This window comes from Malaclemys terrapin, chromosome 11 (genome assembly GCF_027887155.1).
Source record: "Malaclemys terrapin pileata isolate rMalTer1 chromosome 11, rMalTer1.hap1, whole genome shotgun sequence".
In the NCBI taxonomy this organism is placed as follows: Eukaryota; Metazoa; Chordata; order Testudines; family Emydidae; genus Malaclemys; species Malaclemys terrapin.
In genome coordinates, this window is record NC_071515.1 from 48,561,101 (window position 1) to 48,582,046 (window position 20,946).

A 20,946-nucleotide genomic window follows, 5' to 3' on the forward strand; every position below is an offset into this window, starting at 1 on the left:
CTCAGTATTGCAAATTATGTGTGTGTGTTTTTTTATGTGCTTGTTTTCAAAATGGGAATAAATAAAAATTTAGGGTGTAATTTTCAAAAGCTCTTAAATGACTTCAGAGTGTAAGTCCCAGAGAAAGTCAGTGACACTTGTACTTCTAAGTCACATAGGCACTTTAAAATAGACAGAATTTATTGTGTGGATCTGCTGTAAATTGCACACAGAAGCTTCATTAGATGAAGATTGAAAAAATAAATTGAGTGGGATAACTAATGTTTGGGTTTTTTTCCTTTTTCTCCTTCTTTGAGGTACAGAATGGTGGCGAACAGATGTACACACTCGTACAGGGGCTGCTTTTTTCCCACCTCTTCTGGGAATTCCACCACTATTTGCTCCTCCTGCCCAGAATCATGATTCCAGTTCATTCCATTCAAGAACTACAGGAAAAAATAGTCGAGGTGGTTTAGAAAAAGGTAACAGCTGAAGTTGTAACATGAATAAAACAAGCCTGAGCCTATATCATCTGTTTCTGGTAGTGTGCATGAGTTTTACTTTGAATTCATCATCATCATCATCCTTGCCATATCTAAACAATTTAGTATGAGTTTATTTTGGCAGTGGGGCATCAGGCATATAAGTGTGGGCTTTCAATCACTCAATACCACTTCTAGGACATATATTTTTGATTTCTTGTTTTTCTATGATTATATATCTAGGCCATTGCATACTGAGTATACACAGCAGGTTTGTTTTTAAAGGAGTAGGTTGATATATAAGTCCATATTCAGTCACCTGTAGCGAATATAGTTCCACTATGTCATCAAAGTTGGGGGCTGGCTCTGGGAGACTGTACCCACCTCCAGGGCAGCAGCATGTAGGGAAAGGTGGGGAAGAGCCATGGGATATCATAATTTTACAGCTGTTCCTGTTTTTCACCTCGCTTCCCCAGGAGATTTTGGGGGGTGGTAATTAGAGAGGGCCCCTCCCCTTGCACACACCCACATCCTGTGTGTCATTAAGCTCAGGTGTTTGGGCCAGGTGCTGAGTTCAGGACTTGTGTCTTAGCCATGCAAGCCTCTAAGTGCCGGCTCTTTAAAACAGATGACGGTGCAGCAATTGGACATGGCCTTCACATTTCTTACTGCAATCATTCCAAATTCACACCAATAAAACCTTTGTCCAGTGCCATCTATGTAGTATAAATTATAATTTATATAATTTAACTGAGATCTAGATGGATGGGCAGTAGTCAGGAAATTTTTGGCATCCTCTTCCATGCTCCCAAGTCCACGTGCTCAAGATTCCAGAACCCCAGAATGGGAAATTATGTGTGTCTCAAGGATTACCTCTTGAAAAACTTAGTTTTTGAAACCTAATTTGTAAAACTAAAACTTGCCTGTTTTCAAATGAAATTCTTTCAAGTTTCTCACTTTTTTTCATTGATATCTCTCCACTCCCCAACAGGCCTTGTACAATAACAAGCTGCAGATGCAGCTTGCTACACACACTTCTCTCTTTGCCTTTAAGATATGAAGGGATTTCTCCTAGCAGAGGCTTAGCACAGTGTATGTTTTTAAGCTCTTTATTTTGCAACAGAGTAAATTATACCTTTACTGATTAAACTTTGAGTGTATTGTTGAAAATAGACAATTCTTGATTTCTGACAGTAAACTACAAATTATTCAATCCAGTCTTTTATGTCTCCTTATTGGTATTGTCATGTTTTCCTTAAAAACAACAACAAACAACCCTCCCCCCCCCCCCCTTCCAAATTACTCCTTTTCTTGGGGTAGCAGTGTTTTATAGGTCCAGTATATTGTAGGATTTAAATATGTCTTTATCTGAAGGTTCTGATCTCTTGCTACAGGTACCCTTAATATAGGCTAATATGACCATAACTCATGACAGAAGTGACTGCTTAATGTCTGCAATTCTGTAAACCACAGTTTTTAATTTTTTTTTAAGGTGTGAATGGATCAGTAAATGGGAACAGTACAACGTCAGTATCTGCGGTCAACACATCCGTATTGCTCACTACCACCGCAAGCTCTGCAGGACAAGCAAAGGCTATAACCTCAGGAGCGGGAGGTCGCAAATGTAACCAGGAACAAAACAAAAAACAGCTATTGGATACCAGAGCTGACAAAATCAAAGATAAGGTAAATAACCTAAAAAAGCTGCTGATTCATGGCTAAAGGTGTAAGATTATAGTATTGGCCTTTAAAACTCCATTGTCTGCAATGAAGATTATATTATAAAGTGTTTTGTCCCCTTTTCCAATGTTTTGGGATTTCTTTTTTCTCTAATGCAGGATTTCTCACCTTGCACCAGTTGATTATGCTTATTAACTAAAAGCCAGCATTAGAGCTTTATGTGTAGGTTCCACTAACCTGAATAGATTAGTCATACTTGGTCATGCATGGGAAGATAACATTGAATTTCATAGTAAAAAGAACATTCTGGCACTTTGAGAAAAGATTCATATATCTTCCTATGTGGGATTTCCTATCTATGAGGTAATGGAAGTACTATTAGTGGCCTCAATTCAGCAAAGTACTTAAGCATATGCCTAACTTTAAGCACAAGTATTTTCATTGAAGTAGGATTACTCACATGTTTAGTTAGGCACCTGTTTAAGTACTTTGCTTCACTGAGTCCCAAGTTACTTATGTCCAAGCAATAGAAACTGGAGGCTAGAATTCAGTCTCCTTGTGGTTAGAAAGGAAGGCACTTGGACAGTACCAGCTGCCAATAACTAGATTAAATGTCAAAGGATAGAAGTGCATTAATTCTGATACTTTTTGTGAGAGTCACTTGATACCATAACCTTCTTGCCTCTTCCCATTGCAATGGTCTATAGGTCTTTGTTTCCAAATGCTCTCAGTGAAATTAATTAAATGTGAACTTTAGTCAGAATTTTTGAAGTAGATTTGATGTTTATATCCAGCAATCTACGTAAGATTCAGTTAGTCCTGAAAATGTTCATTTTCTAGATATAGGTTTTTATTAGATCGTTGCTGTTCCACACTACATTCTCAATCACTATATGATTCTAATTTTATTTTTTGTGTGGCTTGGGACATGCAAAACATCTAAAGATCTAAGATTTTTAGATGTTTTAAGATGCAGGCTTGGATAACTTACTTACTCTCTCTTACTTACTTACTCTATTTACCCTTGATGACAAGCTTATCTAGGGATATTTTTACAAAATCTGTCCCACCAAAAGTATAAAATACATTTTACCTCAGAATACTGTTTAAACATGCACCCTCTAACAACCTTCAAATGCATTAGAATGTTCTGCTATACATGCTGGAATCTTATTATGCTTTTTAGATACTCCAGATTTGTTTATTAAATTTAGAAATGGAGCAGTTGAAGAATAATTTTGTATCAGTTCATAAGATTTGCATGCAAATGTGTTCAAATTTCTGCCTCATACACAAGTAGGGAATTTCCCAGGACACAGTATCTTTAATAATACCTCTCTTTATGTATCCCAGGTGTTTGCTTGCTTTTTACTGCCATTAAGCACAGTGCTGAAGGTATTAGAATTTTATCTGTCTCAACCTCCAGATTTCTCTTCCTGCAAAGTAGTTTGTGGCATAACCATGAAACAGTAGAAATATTCAAATTTCATTTTTTGGACCTAAGCCTCAGTCTCCAAACTGAGCTGGATAAGCCAATTATCAGTCTTTGATTTTAATCTGAAGAAATCATTCTGATTTTCACTGTCCCTCCTCCCCTCTTCTTTATATTGTCTGTTTCCTTTAACTATCGGTTCTGAATCATCGGTAGATTTTGTTCTGTTACTGCTCTTCCACCTCTATTGTTTCAGTTCACCAAGTATCACTTGGCTTTAAAACCAAGACAGTTCTTTATCTATTCAGACAGTTTACCATGTATACTGCTTACAAAAATTGACTGTTTTCACTATTGCATCCAAAGCTGGGTAAATTACAGAATGTCCAGAGCTTTTGTCTGTCAAAATTTTTTTGTTGTCATTTCCCTCAGAATGTAACCCGATATTTGTTGGTTCTCATTTCTTTTTTTAAATTATATTGACTTTGTTTAAATCAGAACTTTCTAATTCTGTCCCAGTTAGTGTTCTCCATCCTTAGCTCTTCTTCACAGATCCATGCTTGGGTCAGTACCATGGACCTGATAGTCCTTTATCAATAGAAGATTTCAATTGGGTTTCAAGCCACTGGTGTTAAGACATACAGAAAGCTATAAGCAAGAACTCAGAAATCTCTTCTGTTACATTTTTTTCCTCACCTGTTACCTGGAGCCATTGTTACATTTGTGTCACTTACTAACTTTTGTGTTTGGCATTTTAAATAGAAACTCAAAGGTTGAGGAGTTGAACTGAAGTTAAAAATGGGGGAAGGGATTAGGGTGGGATTTTGAGTGATCTGTTGGGCGCATGGAAGATCGTTGGAGGAAAATAAATGGGCAGAAGTGAAGATCGCATCAGACCTTCAGTGCAAAGGAGTACTTCACTATTTTTAGTGTTGGTGCCTTGTCTGAAGATAAAAGGATTAAGTGTGAAGATGGTCATTTTTTCTAGTTCAGTAGCAAAGTGGAATCAAGAAGAAGTGCTGAGATATTTTGAGAGACATAGGCTGATATTTTCAAAGATGTCCACGGAATTTGGTCACTTAATTACTTGCCATTTGCCTTAGATAACTAAATAACTTTGCCTCTATATTTGTAGTAACTGTGTATCTGTAAATGTAGTATTCCCTATAGTAAGGACGTTCAGATAATACTTCAGATACTGAGGTAAACATATCTATTAAGTTGATGAAAACATGTCAGGATTTAAGGGTGACAATTCTCTATATAGCCCTGTTAAAGCTCTGTGCTGTGAAGAGCTTACACTTCTAGTAAGGTCAGATCAGGACAAGAGTTGAGGTAAATAATAAGGGTATGAATTTTTCAGACACAAATTTAGTCAACTTCAGTATTTTGTTGCTCCTCTTGGAAATGCTGTTTCTTATTTGTGTGCTTTGAAACCTAAGGTGCAATTTAATTTAGAACATTGGTTACCTTGCTTTCTAATTTTTCTTCCTGTCTATAAGAGGCTATACTCCCTGTTCATCTATTTTAAAACAACTTATTTACCTACATCTCTGTTATTGTCTTTCAAAAAATTTTTGTTTTTAATTTTTATATTGTTTTTCCGTTTCTTTAACTTCATTCTTTGGTTATAGTCCTCTTCTGTAACTGACATTTTAATTTAAGCGTATGTCCTTAAATAATGTATTCGCACTTTCTTGTTCATCTACACTAGGTTTTTTGTCTCCTAATGTGTTATCGATAGGTAGGGTGACCAAACAGCAAATGTGAAAAATCAGGACAGGGAGTAATAGGAGCCTATATTAAAAAAAAAAGACCCCAAAATTGGGACTGTTCCTATAAAATCAGGACATCTGGTCACCCTATCGAGAGGTAACAAGGATAACCCTAAGTCATTATATTTTCATTATTCTGAGCAGTTTTCAGTTCCCTGTTTTGTTGGCTCTATGCCTTTGGGTATAGCTACGCTGCAAAAAAACCCTGCAGCAGCAAGTCTCAGAGACTGGGTCAACTGACTCAGGCTCGTGAGGCTCATGCTATTGGACTAAGAACAGCACTGTAAATGTTTTCAATTGGGCTGGAGACTTGGCTCTGAAATTTGGTGGGGGGGGGGGGGGGGCGGGAAAGGGTCTCAGAACCTGAACTCTAGTCTGAGCAGGAACATCTACGTTGCTAATTTTAGTCCCATAGGGCGAGTCCAAATCAGTGGACCTGGGCTCTGGAACTTGCCTCCGCAGGGTTTTTTGTTTTGCATTGTAAACATACCCTTTGTTTCTTACAGTCCTACGTGCATTCTTATAGAATTTCCTCTACTGAAAATGTATATCTTTTTGTTCTCTTGTTTTGATCTTGTTAGGCTCTTAAATATAAACATAATATAATGGTGATGGCGAGCTAACTCCCCTCCCACATCTTTATCTCAGGTGATCTCAGAATTATTCATCACTAAGGCTAAAATTGCTCCTTTTCTAGTTTTCCCACAGTGTAAGTAAACAGTAAATGCCAGGTGCCCCAGAGGGAGTGGACCAACAGGCAATGATCAAGTGATCTTTCTCTTCCCTTAAGACTTCCTCCACCTTTAACTGAGTGTAAGAAGTAGCCTACATAGTATAAATTCAGGGCCAGATTCATCAGCCTGCTGTGCTGCTCCAGCAACACAAAACATTTAAAACTGGTGAACAATCTATTTCAGGGTTCCCAGGGTATACAGGAATTTTTTGGTTGGGTTGGGCAGGGCAGGGCTGGCATGCACCCCAGTTCTCCCAACCTGGTATAGGAAGGGTGGATGAGGAAAAGAAGGCAGAATCAGGGAGTTGCTACTTCATCTTCAGTTTATGTGAAGTCCTTTGGGTCCAATGGCAGCTGGTGTGAGAAAGAACAACTCTATGGCCTTGTGCCAGGTCAGGTTTGGCTTGCTGGTCAAAGGATTCAGGATTTGCAAAGGTGGCTTAATACACTTCCGCTACATCCCTCACTCTCTAGAGCTGTAATGTTAACTTTTGGGCTTTTCAGATGTATTTGATTCATAAATTTCAATACCACTTAATGTCAATTTCTGGCATCACCTCACCAAGCATTACCTTGCGGGGTGAAAAACTGCTTGTTGGATTTATTCATTCCTTTCAGTCTAGATGGTATTTTGCTGAGCAACTGAAATGTTCTGTTAACATAGCCAATCTAGGCTAATTCAGATAACATAGCTTGTTTACTTGGGGCCAGATTCTGCCCAAGGTTCCCCTTTAGAACCTTATTGAACTCAATGGGATTGCTAGTCAGAGTAGAATTTGGCTCTTTACTTTCATATGCTTATTATTTTATATCTTCTGAATTCCCTGAAAGAACTTTTATATTACCTACTTCTAAATCTTCTTCTGCATATTCCTTATGCATTCCTTAAGAATGTAGATGTTCTGACCCATATCTTGGCAAATTTAAATCTCTCTATAGTCTTCTCTAGTATATTTCAGATAAGACAGTGGTGCAAAAATCAGTATTGTATGGATGTACTTCTTTCTTCTATATTGTCTTGCTTTTATTTTCTTGTCAGGAAATATTTTAGAGACATCCCCATGAGTGTTTGTTTTTTGTTTTAAATTTCCCTTTTACAGATTATTTTTCTCCTACAATTTCCTCTCTCTTGCTGTTTATTTCTTTATTTCTTCGCTGTCCACTTGTCTGCATATTTTAGCTGTTTTATCTTTTATGCTGTCTTCTGCAGAAACTCCTTGGTCAAGCCTACCCTTTTCTGACCCTCTAAATGCACTTATGCCCTCCCCCACACCCCATAAACACACAATGCTGTTTCTCCTTTTTTTATACTAAATTGGTGTCCCTTGTGTAGAAATGTGACCAGTCCAACCATTATTGGCTTTTACCTATTGCAAAAGGGGCCTGAATAGCCTACAAGCTGAGACTCTTATGACTGCAACAGTAATTCACAATGCAATGAGGTTCCCAATTTGTCCCTAGACATTTGGTGGCAGAATATTGAGTTGTATGCCAAAAGCAGCTACCTCTTTTCTTACTGGAGAGTCTGCTTTTTATACACCTGTACCTGATATAATGCTGTCCACGGGAGCCAAAAAATCTTACCATGTTATAGGTGAAACCGTGTTATATCAAACTTGCTTTAATCCACCAGAGTGCGCAGCCCTGCCCCCTCGGAGTGCTGCTTTACTGCATTATATTCTAATTCGTGTTATATTGGGTTGCGTTATATCCAGGTAAGAGGTGTACATAGAATATACTCCATGCTCCTCCTTTACTTTCGTCTATTGTGCTTATCACACTCAAACCCTCAGAACGAAGAACTGAGCATGTTTAATTACCTTCCCTTGTCAGTCATGCTTCTATCTCATCTGTATGCAAGAACTTGCTGTTGTATTGTCCATAAGAGTATGCCAGACCCCTCTTCTTAGGGTGATCACTTTCCCTATGGCCTTGTCTGTCTACAGTATGAAAAGGTGTGCTTTTAAAAACGAGGTAGCTAATATGTTTTAGAACTTGGATGCACACAGAGCAAGTTGTAGTTTTTACATGTTTACCGGGGAAGATGAACCCTAGCAAGTTGAGGTGGACCCACTCACAAACTCTTTTCTCCTGACTGTTTTGTAGCATGACAGTGTGGGTGAGGTAATATCTTTTATTGGACCAATTTCTGTTGGTGAGAGAAACAAGATTTCGAGCTTACACAGAGCTCTTCTTCAGGTCTGGGAGACTAACTTAGTGTCACTGCTATATGCATTCAAGTTGATTGTCAGCATCAGCCTGCTGGATCTCTGGTTGCTCAAGAAGCTGATGTTATAAACATACATCCAGTGGGTATCATTAAAAATTGGGCATTTACTATTTGTAATAGTTAAATGTATTGCACTGTTTTGGGTGATTCTTATTCTACTGACAGAGGTGTTGTAAAGACAGTATCACAGTAAAGGTAAATATCATGGAGTGGTAAACACCCATTTTAAATACTGTCCTATATATCTGATCTCAGGAAGTTCTGCTCATTTTACTGCTTGCAAATCATGGTATTCTGTTTCATTTTAAGACCTTAACCTTCATGAAGACATATCCTACTTCTGTGCCTAGTATTTGAAAGAAAGATAAAGACATTTATCCTCTTTATATCATATTTAAATCACTAAATATCTAGGACCAGATTCTGAACTTGAGTAAGCAGAAGCAGCTCCACTGAAACCAGTTGCACAGGATATAAGTACCTGTTTTATAGTGTTTTAAGTATCATGAGTCACAGTGTTGCATATAGGGTAAAGACGTGGCAAAAGCCCTACAGCTACTGAAGCAGTCAGACCAGTCTTGACAAGCCCATAATAGAAATGCAAACACTATGATTGACCAATAATTAAAACTTCATTTGTTCTAAATGCTGTGTTTAATAACTATCGCAAATGGCAAATAGCTCCACCCTCGTGTAAATTCAGTCCAGGTGTATCACAAGTATGATTAGCAGTCCATACAATTAATTCCAATAAATCCTCTTCAAACAACAAATTTTGGGATTTCAGCATAGAAATCTCAATTCTTTTCAGGCTCCTATTTTTTCAGTAATATGATTACTGTTCAGTAGTCATGATAAAAAGCTACTTAACTATACCAAACCTCTGATATATTTCTTTTAAAAAATAAGTAAAGAAAAAAACTTCTTTCTAAAGGTGCTTTCTTAGACATTCCCATTACTATTATAACCTAAAAGTATTGTCACTTTGTTCTGTCCAGACACCCTGATGCTCTGCTCTTCAACGTGTCTGCATATTGCAGTGTAAATTATTTTCCTTTCCTACTGGTCTGACACTATCTCATTCTCCCTACGACCTCTTCAGTGCTCCATGTATCTGTATCTATCTAGTTTACACACAACTCATCCTTGCTTTCAAGGTGCTGTTCAACTTCTCTGTCCCTGCCTACATCTTAAACCTTGTTTCTCCCTACCCTCTACTCTTATATCTTGCACTCTGCCAATACTTGCCTTTATGCTTTTTGCTTTTGTCCTAAGTGCATCCATGCCTTTTTTTTCCACATTGCCCCTTACATCTGACATGACATCCCTGTCTTAATGTTCCAAGAGTCCTCATACTTAGAGTCCCTCCTTAAAGCAAATACACTTGTTTGGCTAGCTTTCAAAGCCTCATCTATCACATTTGAAAATCTGTTCTTTGAAGTTTTAATATATATTTCACATCTCCTGTATTTTTGTCACCTTGTTGCTACCTTCTCTTGTCTGTTGTTTCCTGTTCTTGCCTATTACAAATTGTAAGCGCTTTGATGCAGAGGCCATCTCTTCCTTCCTGGAAATGCCATGCAACTTTATAGTACTAAGCAATAGAAACACTATACTAGTTAATAGCCCTTAACTAGTTAATAGCTTTTAACTACAGTCCCTTTCAAAGACAGACTTGTAGGCTCCATTCCATGCCCCTCCCCTCAGCACCCTTTGGCATTTAAGTCCAACATGGAAGTGAGAATGCAACCAGCCCCTCGTTCAAAATAGAGTTTGCAGTCTGACACAGACAAACATAGAGGGGCCACAATATCAAACAAAATTAATATGATTTACGAAGACAGATTAACCAGATTGTTATAGCACGATTATTGAAATACCTTGATTGAGCTTATTGTAGGTTTTATTGTTTTCAGGCTTGTTAGAACACACGTTCTCTGTGTGGTCACCCAATTATCTAGGCCTGAATTTGGCAGTTACACAAAGAATCTCTCATATCGTCCTTAAAATTGATGACATTATGTATTCTCGCATTCAGTGGGATACAGGTCTCTAAAATATCAATGATGTATCCTTGACAGATGTGGTTAATTTATTCATTTTCTAGTTCCTCTTTCGTCTGTCCGAAGAACATCAGGAGAATAAGGTGCATTAGAGAATTGCTGATAATATTAGTCAAGACCATGTCAAGAAGAGATGGATGATGTAACAAATTAAAAATTAGACATTAATAAAGTTTTTATCTTCTCTCTAGAAACCAAGAAAGAAAGCAGTAGAAAGCTCCAGCAATAGTGATAGTGATTCAGGCTCCTCTTCGGACACCTCAAGTGAAGGCATTAGTAGTAGTGACTCAGATGATCTAGAGGAAGATGAGGAGGAGGAGGAGGAGGAGGAAGATCAAAGCATTGAAGAAAGTGAAGATGATGATTCTGATTCAGAGAATGAAGCACAACATAAAAACAAGAACAAGGTATGATAGCTGTATAATGATTGTACGGCTCGCAATCTTGTTACTGAAAGTTACTCTTGAAAAATTAAACTCAGATTTGTATGAGCTGAGGCATTGTTCAAAAAGTAATAGCTGGCAGGGAAGGGCATTTTATGACAGTCAATGGCTTGTTCAGGGTAAAAAGCACCCTTAACTCAGCTGGTTGTTAACTTCTAGGAAATGTGTGACCTGGAGGTAATTTTTATTATAAACTGGAAAATATATAATATATGTAAAGACTAATTAAGTACTTTGTGCTGTAAAGTTTAGTTGGACTGTATGTCACCATGGATACTGCATTCTGTTCATAGCTGCTCTTTTCTTAGCCTTTACCCTACCCGGACCCAGTAAAGCAGGATGGGAATCTCAATATTCTGTTCCCACAATTCTGATGTGTATGGGCAATTCCTCTCTTGTCGGTAGTTTCCAGAGGCAATTCAAAGCTGTAGCACAGCTTCGTGTTAGCCAGATCCCCTTCTCTAGCCTACTGCCTGATCTTCTGCCTCTGTGGCAGCAGTCAAGTGGAGGTTCACTTTGCTCCCAAATTTTCTTTGACAGGTTGTTTTTTTCTCTCTTTTTTTCCAGACAGTAGCAAAAGTAAGCAGCCTGTCTTTCTTTTCCCTCCTCTGGATCAAGCGTTGGGCTGTGGGATGGTCTCAGCCACCCAGAGCTGGCACTTCAGTGTCTCCCAGTGGGATTCTTCTGCCCCTGGCATGGCAGAGTTGTCATGCTAACACCAAGCTAAATCCAAGTGGTGGGCTGCAAGGCTGCTTTTACAGGCTCTTCAGAAGGCGAATTGTGCCCTGCCAGTTCTGAGCCAGCCAGCCCTTCTACTGCAAGTGCATTGGCTGTGAGTTGGATAGGCACTTCAGGTCCCCCCCATACTCCAAGAAAGCACCACTCCAACACAGAAAAGCCCAATCTGTAGACACAAAGCAGAGCAAGGAGAGACTCCAATGACTAGGAGGACTTCAAGCAGCCAGTCCAGGGGGGAAGTCCCAGAGCAGAACAGAACCAGAAAGAAAAAATCTGTAAAGGGCTCCAGGTCTCCCTCTAAACTCCCTAGGGAGAGAAGCAGTGCTTGTACTCAGAGCTAGAATCAGGGAACTCTGGCAATGAAACCCCATTTCCCAGGTTGGGAGAATGGGACCCTGAGGGGGAGGGCATTGAGGAAGATTTATCTGGAGGGCTCAAGGCACTGCATAAAGCAAGCCACAAAAGGTCAGCCCTAGCCACAGCTGAATGGCAAGATCTGCAAAGAGGGCCAAAAGGATAAAAATTTCAAAAAGAGCAAAAAAGAAAGGAGAAAGGATTTAAAAAAACAAAAAAAAAAAAACAAAAAATAAGAGGTATTTGTCCTCTGACTCAGACGCCTCAATCTCTACTGAGGAAGGGGAGTGCTCAGATTCAGGCTCTGAGCAGGACATGGTAAAGATACAAGAAAGTTTTTTTTTTTTTTTCCCCTCATAAAATGTTTGAAACAGTGTGCAGAAAAGTTGCAGGCACGATCCAGATCCAACCTGAGCAAGTGCTAGAGGGCAATCCTAAAGGCAAATACAGTTTAAAAAAAAAAAATTAGTGGAGATATCCTATCTCCTAGAGCTGGAAGGGACCTTGAAAGGTCATAGAGTCCAGCTCCCTGCCTTCACTAGCAGGACCAAGTACTGATTTTTGCTCCAGATCCCTAAGTGGCCCCCTCAAGGATTGAGCAGGGGTCCCGGGAGGGCAGTCAGGAAGGAGGGGGGATGTTGGATGGGGCGGCAGGGGGCAGTCAGGGGACAGGGAGAAGGGGTGATTGGATGGGGGCAGGGGTCCCAGGGAGGCAGTCAGGAATGAGAGGAGGGGTTGGATGGGGCAGGGCAGTGAGGCTGAGGGCCACACCGGAGGTGGTCTGGGGGCGGTCACGGGACAGGGAGGGGTGGATGGGGCAGGGGTCCCGGGTGTGTGTGTGTCAAGGGACAGGGAACAGCGGGGGGTTGGATGGGGCAGGAGTCCCGGGGGGACTGTCAGGGGGCAAGAAGCAGGGGTGGTCAGATAGAGGGTGAGGGCCAGGCCACGCCTGGCTGTTTGGGGAGGCACAGCCTCCCCTAACCAGCCCTGCATACAATTTCGGAAACCCGATGTGGCCCTCAGGCCAAAAAGTTTGCTCGCCTCGGTTTAGCCAGTGTGGCTGCTCTGAGAAATCTGGATACCTGAGGGTTCTCTCAGGGAACCAGAGGATCTTGTGAATATGACACTATGTTGACACCTGGCACTGTTGTGGTGGGCTGAAATCCCTTGTCTCCATCTTCATAAAGCAAGTCCAGGATAACTGGGATACCAGGATCCTTGGGATTTTTGTTGTTTGTATTCTTGACACCATGAGCTAAACCTAGTCCAGACAGAGGAGTAGGCCTTTAGTGTTGAAGCTCAGCTGCAGGAGAGTACAGTTCCAATCGCTTTGGAAGATCACCTCAGTGCAAGTTAACGCTTTCCTTTCAGTAACCATGCTGTGAGTTGTAAATGGTCTGGATGAAGAAATGGGTCTGGGTAAACGATGCCTGGTCTCACTGGTAGCTGAAGTGGGGGTTCCAATTTCAGTACTATTAGATTAGAAGACCATGTCTCTTTGGCCAGTGTGGCACTACCACTATTACCTCTTCTATATGAGCACTGAAGTTCTATATCAAGCGCACCTAATTGACAAGAAGATCGGGCTCCTTGTTTGTCACTTTTCATCTGAAGGGCTCACGTATCTAAGTTATTACTAGCTAGATGGATCAAGCTATGCATCATAAAGGCATACAGTGCATCAGGTGCTCCTGTTCCAGACTTAATGAAGGCACACTCGATCTGTGGTGACTTTGTGGCGGAAAGAGCTTGTGCTTCTACCACAAAAGATCTGCAGAGCAGTAAAGTGGTCTTCACCGGTTAACATCTTTATTAGACACTACAAAGTGGACTTCATGTCTTCTGCAGAAGCCTCCCTTGGCAGTAAGGTGCTGCATGCAAGGATTCAGTAATAGCATTGCCAGTTAATTCCAGGGGCTCTTCCTTATCTCATTCTGTATTTCCTATCTATATCTATATCAGAATTGTGGGATACACTGGGCTTGCGGAATGGTAAATATCTTACTTAATGATTTCCTTTCTGCTACAGTACTACCGTCCCTGGCTGGCTTCCAAGTCAAGGGACAATGTTTAATTTTGGTAGTTATGCCTGTAGGCCATAGCCTACTGTACATAGTTTATTGGTTGGCTTTGAAGTTATTCTTACTAATCTTATTCTGTGAAGTTTTTACTCATTTTTGGAATGAATCATCTGGCAGCAGGTTGGAGAAGGGGGTATGGCTAGCACAGAGACTGTTACAGTTTTGAACTGCCTCGGGAAACTGCAGACAGAAGGGGAATAGCTCATACATATCAGAATTGTGGGGGAAGTTGGTAGGAGAAAGGAAATGAACAGGTAAGAAATTTACCATTCCATTAGGTTTATAATCAAGAATACATTTCAAAACAAATGATTTTTTTTGGCCTTGTTTTTATGTTAAACAGTGACTTCCTATGTTATATAACATTTCATTTGTCATCTTAAATATTTAATGGGCTAGTGTAATCTATATAATTTTGTAAAATATATTTTACAGGTGCTAATGCATAGTGGTGTAACAGACATGAAAGCAGATGGACAAAAAACACATGAAAAGTCCCAGGAAAAGAGAACACACCAGCAGATACCTCTTGTGTCTGATTCCCAGACTCCCTCGTCATTCCAATCCCAGCAGAAGCAGCCTCAGGTTTTGTCACAGCAGCTTCCCTTTATTTTCCAAAGCTCTCAGGCAAAGGAGGAATCTGTGAACAAACACACAAGTGTAATACAGTCTACGGGATTGGTGCCCAGTGTGAAACCTTTGTCTTTGGTAAATCAAGCCAAAAAGGAAACTTATTTAAAACTTATAGTTCCTTCTCCTGATCTACTGAAAGCAGGGAATAAAAATACCTCTGAAGAATCTAGCCCTTTAAACAGTGATGTAAGATCAAAACGGGTGAGTAGAAATTACTGGCTTAGCAATACTTGACTTTGTTCTACAGCTGTAGTGTCCATATGCATGTCCTTCTTAACAAATGATAGCATTATGTTTCTCAAGCCCTTTGTTATAAAATCCGGATTTTGGGGGAGAATTATATTGGTTATTTTAAATTACACAGGACTTAATCTTGGCATATTTTTAAAATATCTACGTGGATTTTTGAACGATGTTAATTAGTGAAGGTTATGTTTGTGGTTGAGCACTAATAACACTTCTAAAGCTATCTGGTTGCCTTTTAGAACAGCTAATCTTAAGCCTTAGGTAAAAGGTTGTATTTATTTGCTGAATGTGTAGTGTAAATTAGCAATGCCTTTTAGTATTCTGAAACAATATCTTGGAAAAATCAACTCGTATCCTAACGTGTTCATGAAGTATCCACAGTAGTTGCTTCTCAGAACATACTTGGTTTCAAGGTTGATTAGTCTCATATTCTGCTGACACTGGTCTCTTACAAGTCCATTGAATGTCAGTAGAGTGCCAGTGAAAGTGCCACACAAGGTTTACAGTAAGTCACTATGGCCCATATTGTGCAACCAGTGCTCATGCTGGTAAACTCTTAGGGTCAGGTTTTTAAAGATGTTCGGGTGCCTAGAAATGTAGGTACGTGCCGAGTGGGATTTTTAAAGCATATAGGCCACTAACTTCTATTGATATCAGTGGGAGTTAGAAGTCTAATAGCTTTAACAAATGTCATCCCCCATTGATATCAATAGAAGTTAGTGGCTACAGCACTTTAAAACTCCCACTAGTTACTTATCTATATTTTTAGGTCATGAATACCTTTAAAAATCTGGCCCCTAGTTCCACAAGTAACCATTGACTCCAGTGAGACTATTTGTGTGAATGCTCACCAATGTAATGGGGGAGCCAAAACCTAGCACTAAGACAGCAATACAAGAATAATGTAGTGTGTTAGCATTAGGAGCGTGAGTCTCACCTGAAATCATTGTCCTAAACTAATGGGGGCTATGACATGGATATTTTCTGAAGGCAGCCCATGAAATGTTTGGCTCTCTTGGGAGCAGATTCCAGTCCTTAATCATTAAGTTGGATTTTTGCATTGGAGAACCCATGATAAATTAGCAAAGGCAAAAACTTGGGAGATTCTTAAAGCTCCAGTAGGGCTTTCAAACATTGACCTATGGGGGTCGGGGGAGGGGCGAAAAGGACCGTAATACTAATAATAAAACAATAGAAACTCATGTTTTAAGGCGATATTTAAGGTTTGACATACACTAAGGGCAAGTCTACATTTAAAATGCTGTACTAGCACAGTTGCAGTGCTTTAATGAAGATGCTCTATGCCAAAGGGAGAGAGCTCTCCCGTCGGCATAGTTAATCCACCTCTCCGAGGGGCAGCACCTATGTTGGCGGGAGAAGCTCTCCCGCCAACAAAGAACCATCTACATAGAGGGTTCGGTCGGTATAACTAAATTACTCAGGGGTGTGGATTTTTTATGCCCCCGAGCAATGTAGTTATGCCAATATAGGTCTGTCGTGTAGACCAGGCCTAAGAAAAGTAAGGGAATATTTTTTTCATATCTTCTGTCATGGCATCAGAATTCTGACGAGTCTGAAATACTATAATATCTTATTATCCTAAAAAAAAAAAAAAAATAGGAGATGCTAAAGACAGTGTAAGTGCATCTGGAAGGGCTTCAGCTTGCTGGATTATGAAGGTTATAAACTTCCTGATTCTTTGTCAGCATGTAATGCAACAAAAGAAAGAAAGGGATTTTGTCGTGCAGCTCCTATTAAGGAGTTGAGTGGCTAAAAATCAATGCACCACACTGAAAATGTACTCCTATGGGACAGTCAGGCCTGTGGATTTTTTCCTTTGCTTCTCGTGATTTCAGTCAGATTGTTAATGTAGTTTTAACACTTTCCATGTCTAGTGTGTAATCATGGCTTCTCATTAGTGTATGAATATTGCTTATATATGTTCATTGATTATTTTCCCCTAGGGAAGGTGAAGTGGTATTATTGCCCTTAACAGAGCCATGAAAATAAATACGGTATAAAGTCTACAGTGAACCTCTGAGGAACCCTGATAAGGATTTAATTCTGGTTAAAATGGATGGAATGGGATTCCCTTTGGAGCCTGTCAGTCCCGCTCCATGCACTCCAAAAGGGTGGTTGTTGAGTGACTTCAAGAGCATCTTTGTTTCCCTAATTAAGGGATAATTATGCTGCCTTTGAGCATTTTCAGCCACTGCTGGTCTCTATAACAACAACCTGGTGTTCTAGCATAACACTTTTTGGAATGATCCCAGTGGTTCAACATATTCTCATTGATTCCTGTGTCAAATTTTCCTATTCCAGCCATCCCCTTTATCTCCTGTTATTTTTAGTAGCCATTATTATATTCTGTGTTATATTTATTGTTTAAAATTTATAAATTGCCTAACAATTTGATTTGCATCCACTTGTATGACTTTTACTGTGTGTCAATAAGAAAACCAGGATTTTTACTTTAATTGCTATGGAAATCTTCTAAACGCTACACTGGGCATGTCCTGTTTCATGTAATTTTTTTTCTATTGACTTGTTTTCATAAGAGGTAAACTCTCAGTTTCCAGTTATAACGGTAGCAGGTGATAAGAGTGAAAATAGCTTTCCAGACTGAAGTAGAAGCTTCAAAAGCTTGCACCATTGTTCCCATCAGCTTAATATCTTGAATCCCTGGGTCAGCCATCTTTCTTTATTTGATTTATTATGAAAAATCTAGGGAGAGTCTAGATGTCTTGATACCTGGTCATCTACTCAGCTCTCGAGCTACCTACCCTCCCTCCCACCTACTAAAACTGCTTTTTGTGGGTGCAAATTGTGAGGACTAAACAAATACAATTTTCCCTGTGAGATGCAGTCTTTTTTTATTTTATTTTTTTGCCTCTCTGTTTCTACAGGAACAGTATAAACAGACATTCCCAGCACAATTAAAGAAACAAGAATCCTCTAAGAACCTGAAGAAGATTATCACAGCTTTGTCAAGTCCAAAACCAACCTGTAGTTTACCGGCTCATCAAAAACACACATCTCAAGAAAACAACCATTCTAATCCATTCTTGACAAATGCACTTTTAAGTAATCACCAACCCAATGGAGTTATTCAGAGTGTCATCCAGGAAGCACCGCTGGCACTTACAACCAAATCTAAATCTCAGCCCAAGATAAATGAAAACATAGCTACTTCTAGCAGTGCCCCCTTTTCTTCATTAGGAAATGTAAGTACATGTGGGAAAAAAACATCTGGTAACCGGACACCTGTTATGCCCTCTACCTCTCCTGTGTTACCTGGTCTGGGAAAGGAAAAAGCCGTCAGCAATAATGCAATAACAGCAGTAAAAACACAGCACCGCCTTCATTCTTCAAAATCTTTAGTGGAACAATTTAGAGGAACAGATTCAGACATTCCTAGTAGTAAAGACTCTGATGACTCAAATGAAGAGGATGATGATGACGATGATGATGAAGACGATGATGAAGATGAAGATGATGAGGATTCTGATGATAGTCAATCAGGTTATTTGATTTTTCTACATAAAAAAATTAAAGATTTTATTCTAAATTTTGTATGAAGAAACACATATCCCACAACTCCTTGAGTTACTTTGTTCTGTATTGGTTCCAGTCATGTCAAAGCCTGGGTAAATTCACGATGATCTTGTAATGATACTAAAAGGCATCCTTTTAAAACATTTCTTAATAAATGTATCCACAGACTTGAGGAATGTTAGAATGACAAAAAGGTACAATGAACAATTCTCAGTGTGCTGTTGGTTGTCCGGTTGTAACCTGTATTTGTTACTGTTTTCCCACAGAGTCTGACAGTAATTCAGAGTCAGATACAGAAGGGTCTGAAGATGATGATGAGGATGACAAAGATCAAGATGAATCTGATACCGATACTGAGGGAGAGAAAACGCCACTGAAACTGAATAAAACATCTTCCTCTGTGAAAAGCTCTTCCATCAGTCTCACAGCTCACTCTACACCACTTAATCTCCAAGTAGTAAAGACTCCAAGCTCTGCTCCTGCTGCCTTATGTCCTGAATCCCAGTCACCAGTTTTTCTTGGGACGCCTTCTTCCACACTTACTCCAAGTACACACTGTGGTATCTTACTGTCTTTTATATAACAGTGTAGTGTCTGAGAAACGTGTCTCGTAAATGTATTTCAGAAAGAGTAATCAAGATAATAGTGTCCATAATGTACAATGTTGCAATTGGAAACTGACCTTCCTCTCCTTTGCCTGATTCATAGAGGTACTGATCACCTGCAACTTCCACTGAAGTCAAACAGAGTTGTAGGTACTCAGCACCTTTCAGGACCAAGCCCTGAATGCTAAGGTCAATTTATATGATCTTTATATGGCATTTATATTCAAATCATCTGGGGTGATCATTACTCTCTTTAAGCATTCTGGGAGGCAATGTGACAACTGGTGGATAGAGCACTAGACTGGGGCTCAGGATGTCTGAGTTCTGTTCTGGACTTCAGACAAATCACTTCATCTCCCTGTGCCTTACATTCTCCATCTGTAGAATGGAAATAATGATACTGACCTCCTTTCTAAAGTACTTTGAGATCTATGGTACAAGACCTAGGCAGTAGTATTTTTCTATTCCAGTTACAGTAGAACCTTGCCAATCTACATACTATAAACTGCACCAAAAACTGCCCATCTCACCCACTCTTCACAACAAGAGTATTGACTGTAGTGAGTTGTTGTATTACAAGTTTCATTATTTTTGCAAAATTCACAATAGACCATTTATTAATACATTTATGACACACTTTTAAATAAGTAAATTTTAAGTACACTTGGTGATGTATTATCTTTAACTTTTTTTGCGTAAATGGTCATTCCCTTACTTGCTAATTCATAATATTCAATAATTATCAAAATGAGTCTCTTGGCTGCTAATTAGTGAAGTGCTACTTACTTCTCATGAAAATAAATGTTTTTGTTTTGTTTTTTAAATAGGGACATTGAATCAGAAACCAGTTTATCCTAATATTTAGAATGCAGTGAAATAAGAGTTGCTTGCTTAACCATTAGCGAAAAGTTGTTTGCTATTATCCAGACTGGCTCTTTCAGTTAGATGCAAGCTTATTGGTTTTACAGTTTATAAAGATTTACTGTATCTTATGAATAATCTGAATTCTGATCCTGTGAAGTTTATATTGCTCTTCAGCATTCTGATTGGCTGGCACTAGTTTTATTTAATAACATAAGTTTACACACCGTGCAAAAAAATGGCATGCCCATGTTTGTCTGTATTTTGTTTATATATGGCACTGATGTACGTTTTATGTTAAATGTTTTCTTTAGTATATGGTATAACACTTTCTGCCTACTCAGATCCACCAATCTGGAATCAAAGGTTATTTTTTGTCCATCATATCATTTAGTCAATCACCTAAAAAGATTTGTTTAGCCTTGCTTTCCTGTATCCAGTCTCCACTGCTCCTCTGTCTTTAGTTTACTTGCATCAAAAGTGCACACTCTTAGAAAGCAGTGTCCATGTATTTGTTTTTTTGCCCAAAGCTGGTACTCAGTGAGAAAGGACATATGAAATAAATGTAAATAAGACTGTAAATACTCTAATTTCTGATAAATTTGACATCTCTTCATTGCAAGGATGCCCACTTTTCATTGCCTACGGCAGAGAAGGAGGTACAGTAGAACCTCAGAGTTTCGAACACCTTGGGAGTGGAGGTTGTTTGTAACTGAAATGTTTGTAACTCTGAACAAAAGGTTATGGTGGTTGTTCAGAAGTTTACAACTGAACATTGACTTAATACAGCTTTAAAACTTTACCATGCAGAAGCAAAATGCTGCTTTCCCTTTATTTTTTTTAGTAGTTTATGTTTAACATAGTACTGTACTATATTTGCGCTGTGTGTGTGTGTGTGTCTGCTGCTGTCCAATTGTGTACTTTACGTTCCAAATGAGGTGTGTGTAATTGACTGGTCAGTTCGTAACTCTGATGTTCATATCTCTAAGGTTCTACTATATTCACATCTCAGACGTCTTTGACTGGAGAGAGCCTATTGGAAAAAGTAGTGGGTAC

At 39.3% G+C, this 20,946-nt stretch overlaps 1 protein-coding gene across 24 annotated transcripts in view; it reads left to right on the forward strand.

Annotated features, from left to right (window-relative positions):
- BAZ2B (bromodomain adjacent to zinc finger domain 2B) overlaps positions 1 to 20,946 on the forward strand; it is a 272,137-nt gene that overhangs the window by 146,826 nt on the left and 104,365 nt on the right. For 17 of the 24 annotated variants that reach the window (XM_054043380.1, XM_054043386.1, XM_054043395.1 and 14 more), the window contains 6 exons: positions 297 to 461; positions 1,954 to 2,147; positions 10,566 to 10,781; positions 14,426 to 14,824; positions 17,776 to 18,391; positions 18,691 to 18,984. In XM_054043380.1, coding sequence (XP_053899355.1) covers positions 297 to 461; positions 1,954 to 2,147; positions 10,566 to 10,781; positions 14,426 to 14,824; positions 17,776 to 18,391; positions 18,691 to 18,984 — 1,884 coding nt within the window. The remainder of the gene's footprint in view (positions 1 to 296; positions 462 to 1,953; positions 2,148 to 10,565; positions 10,782 to 14,425; positions 14,825 to 17,775; positions 18,392 to 18,690; positions 18,985 to 20,946) is intronic. The other 7 variants (XM_054043388.1, XM_054043403.1, XM_054043404.1 and 4 more) reach the window with 2 other exon arrangements.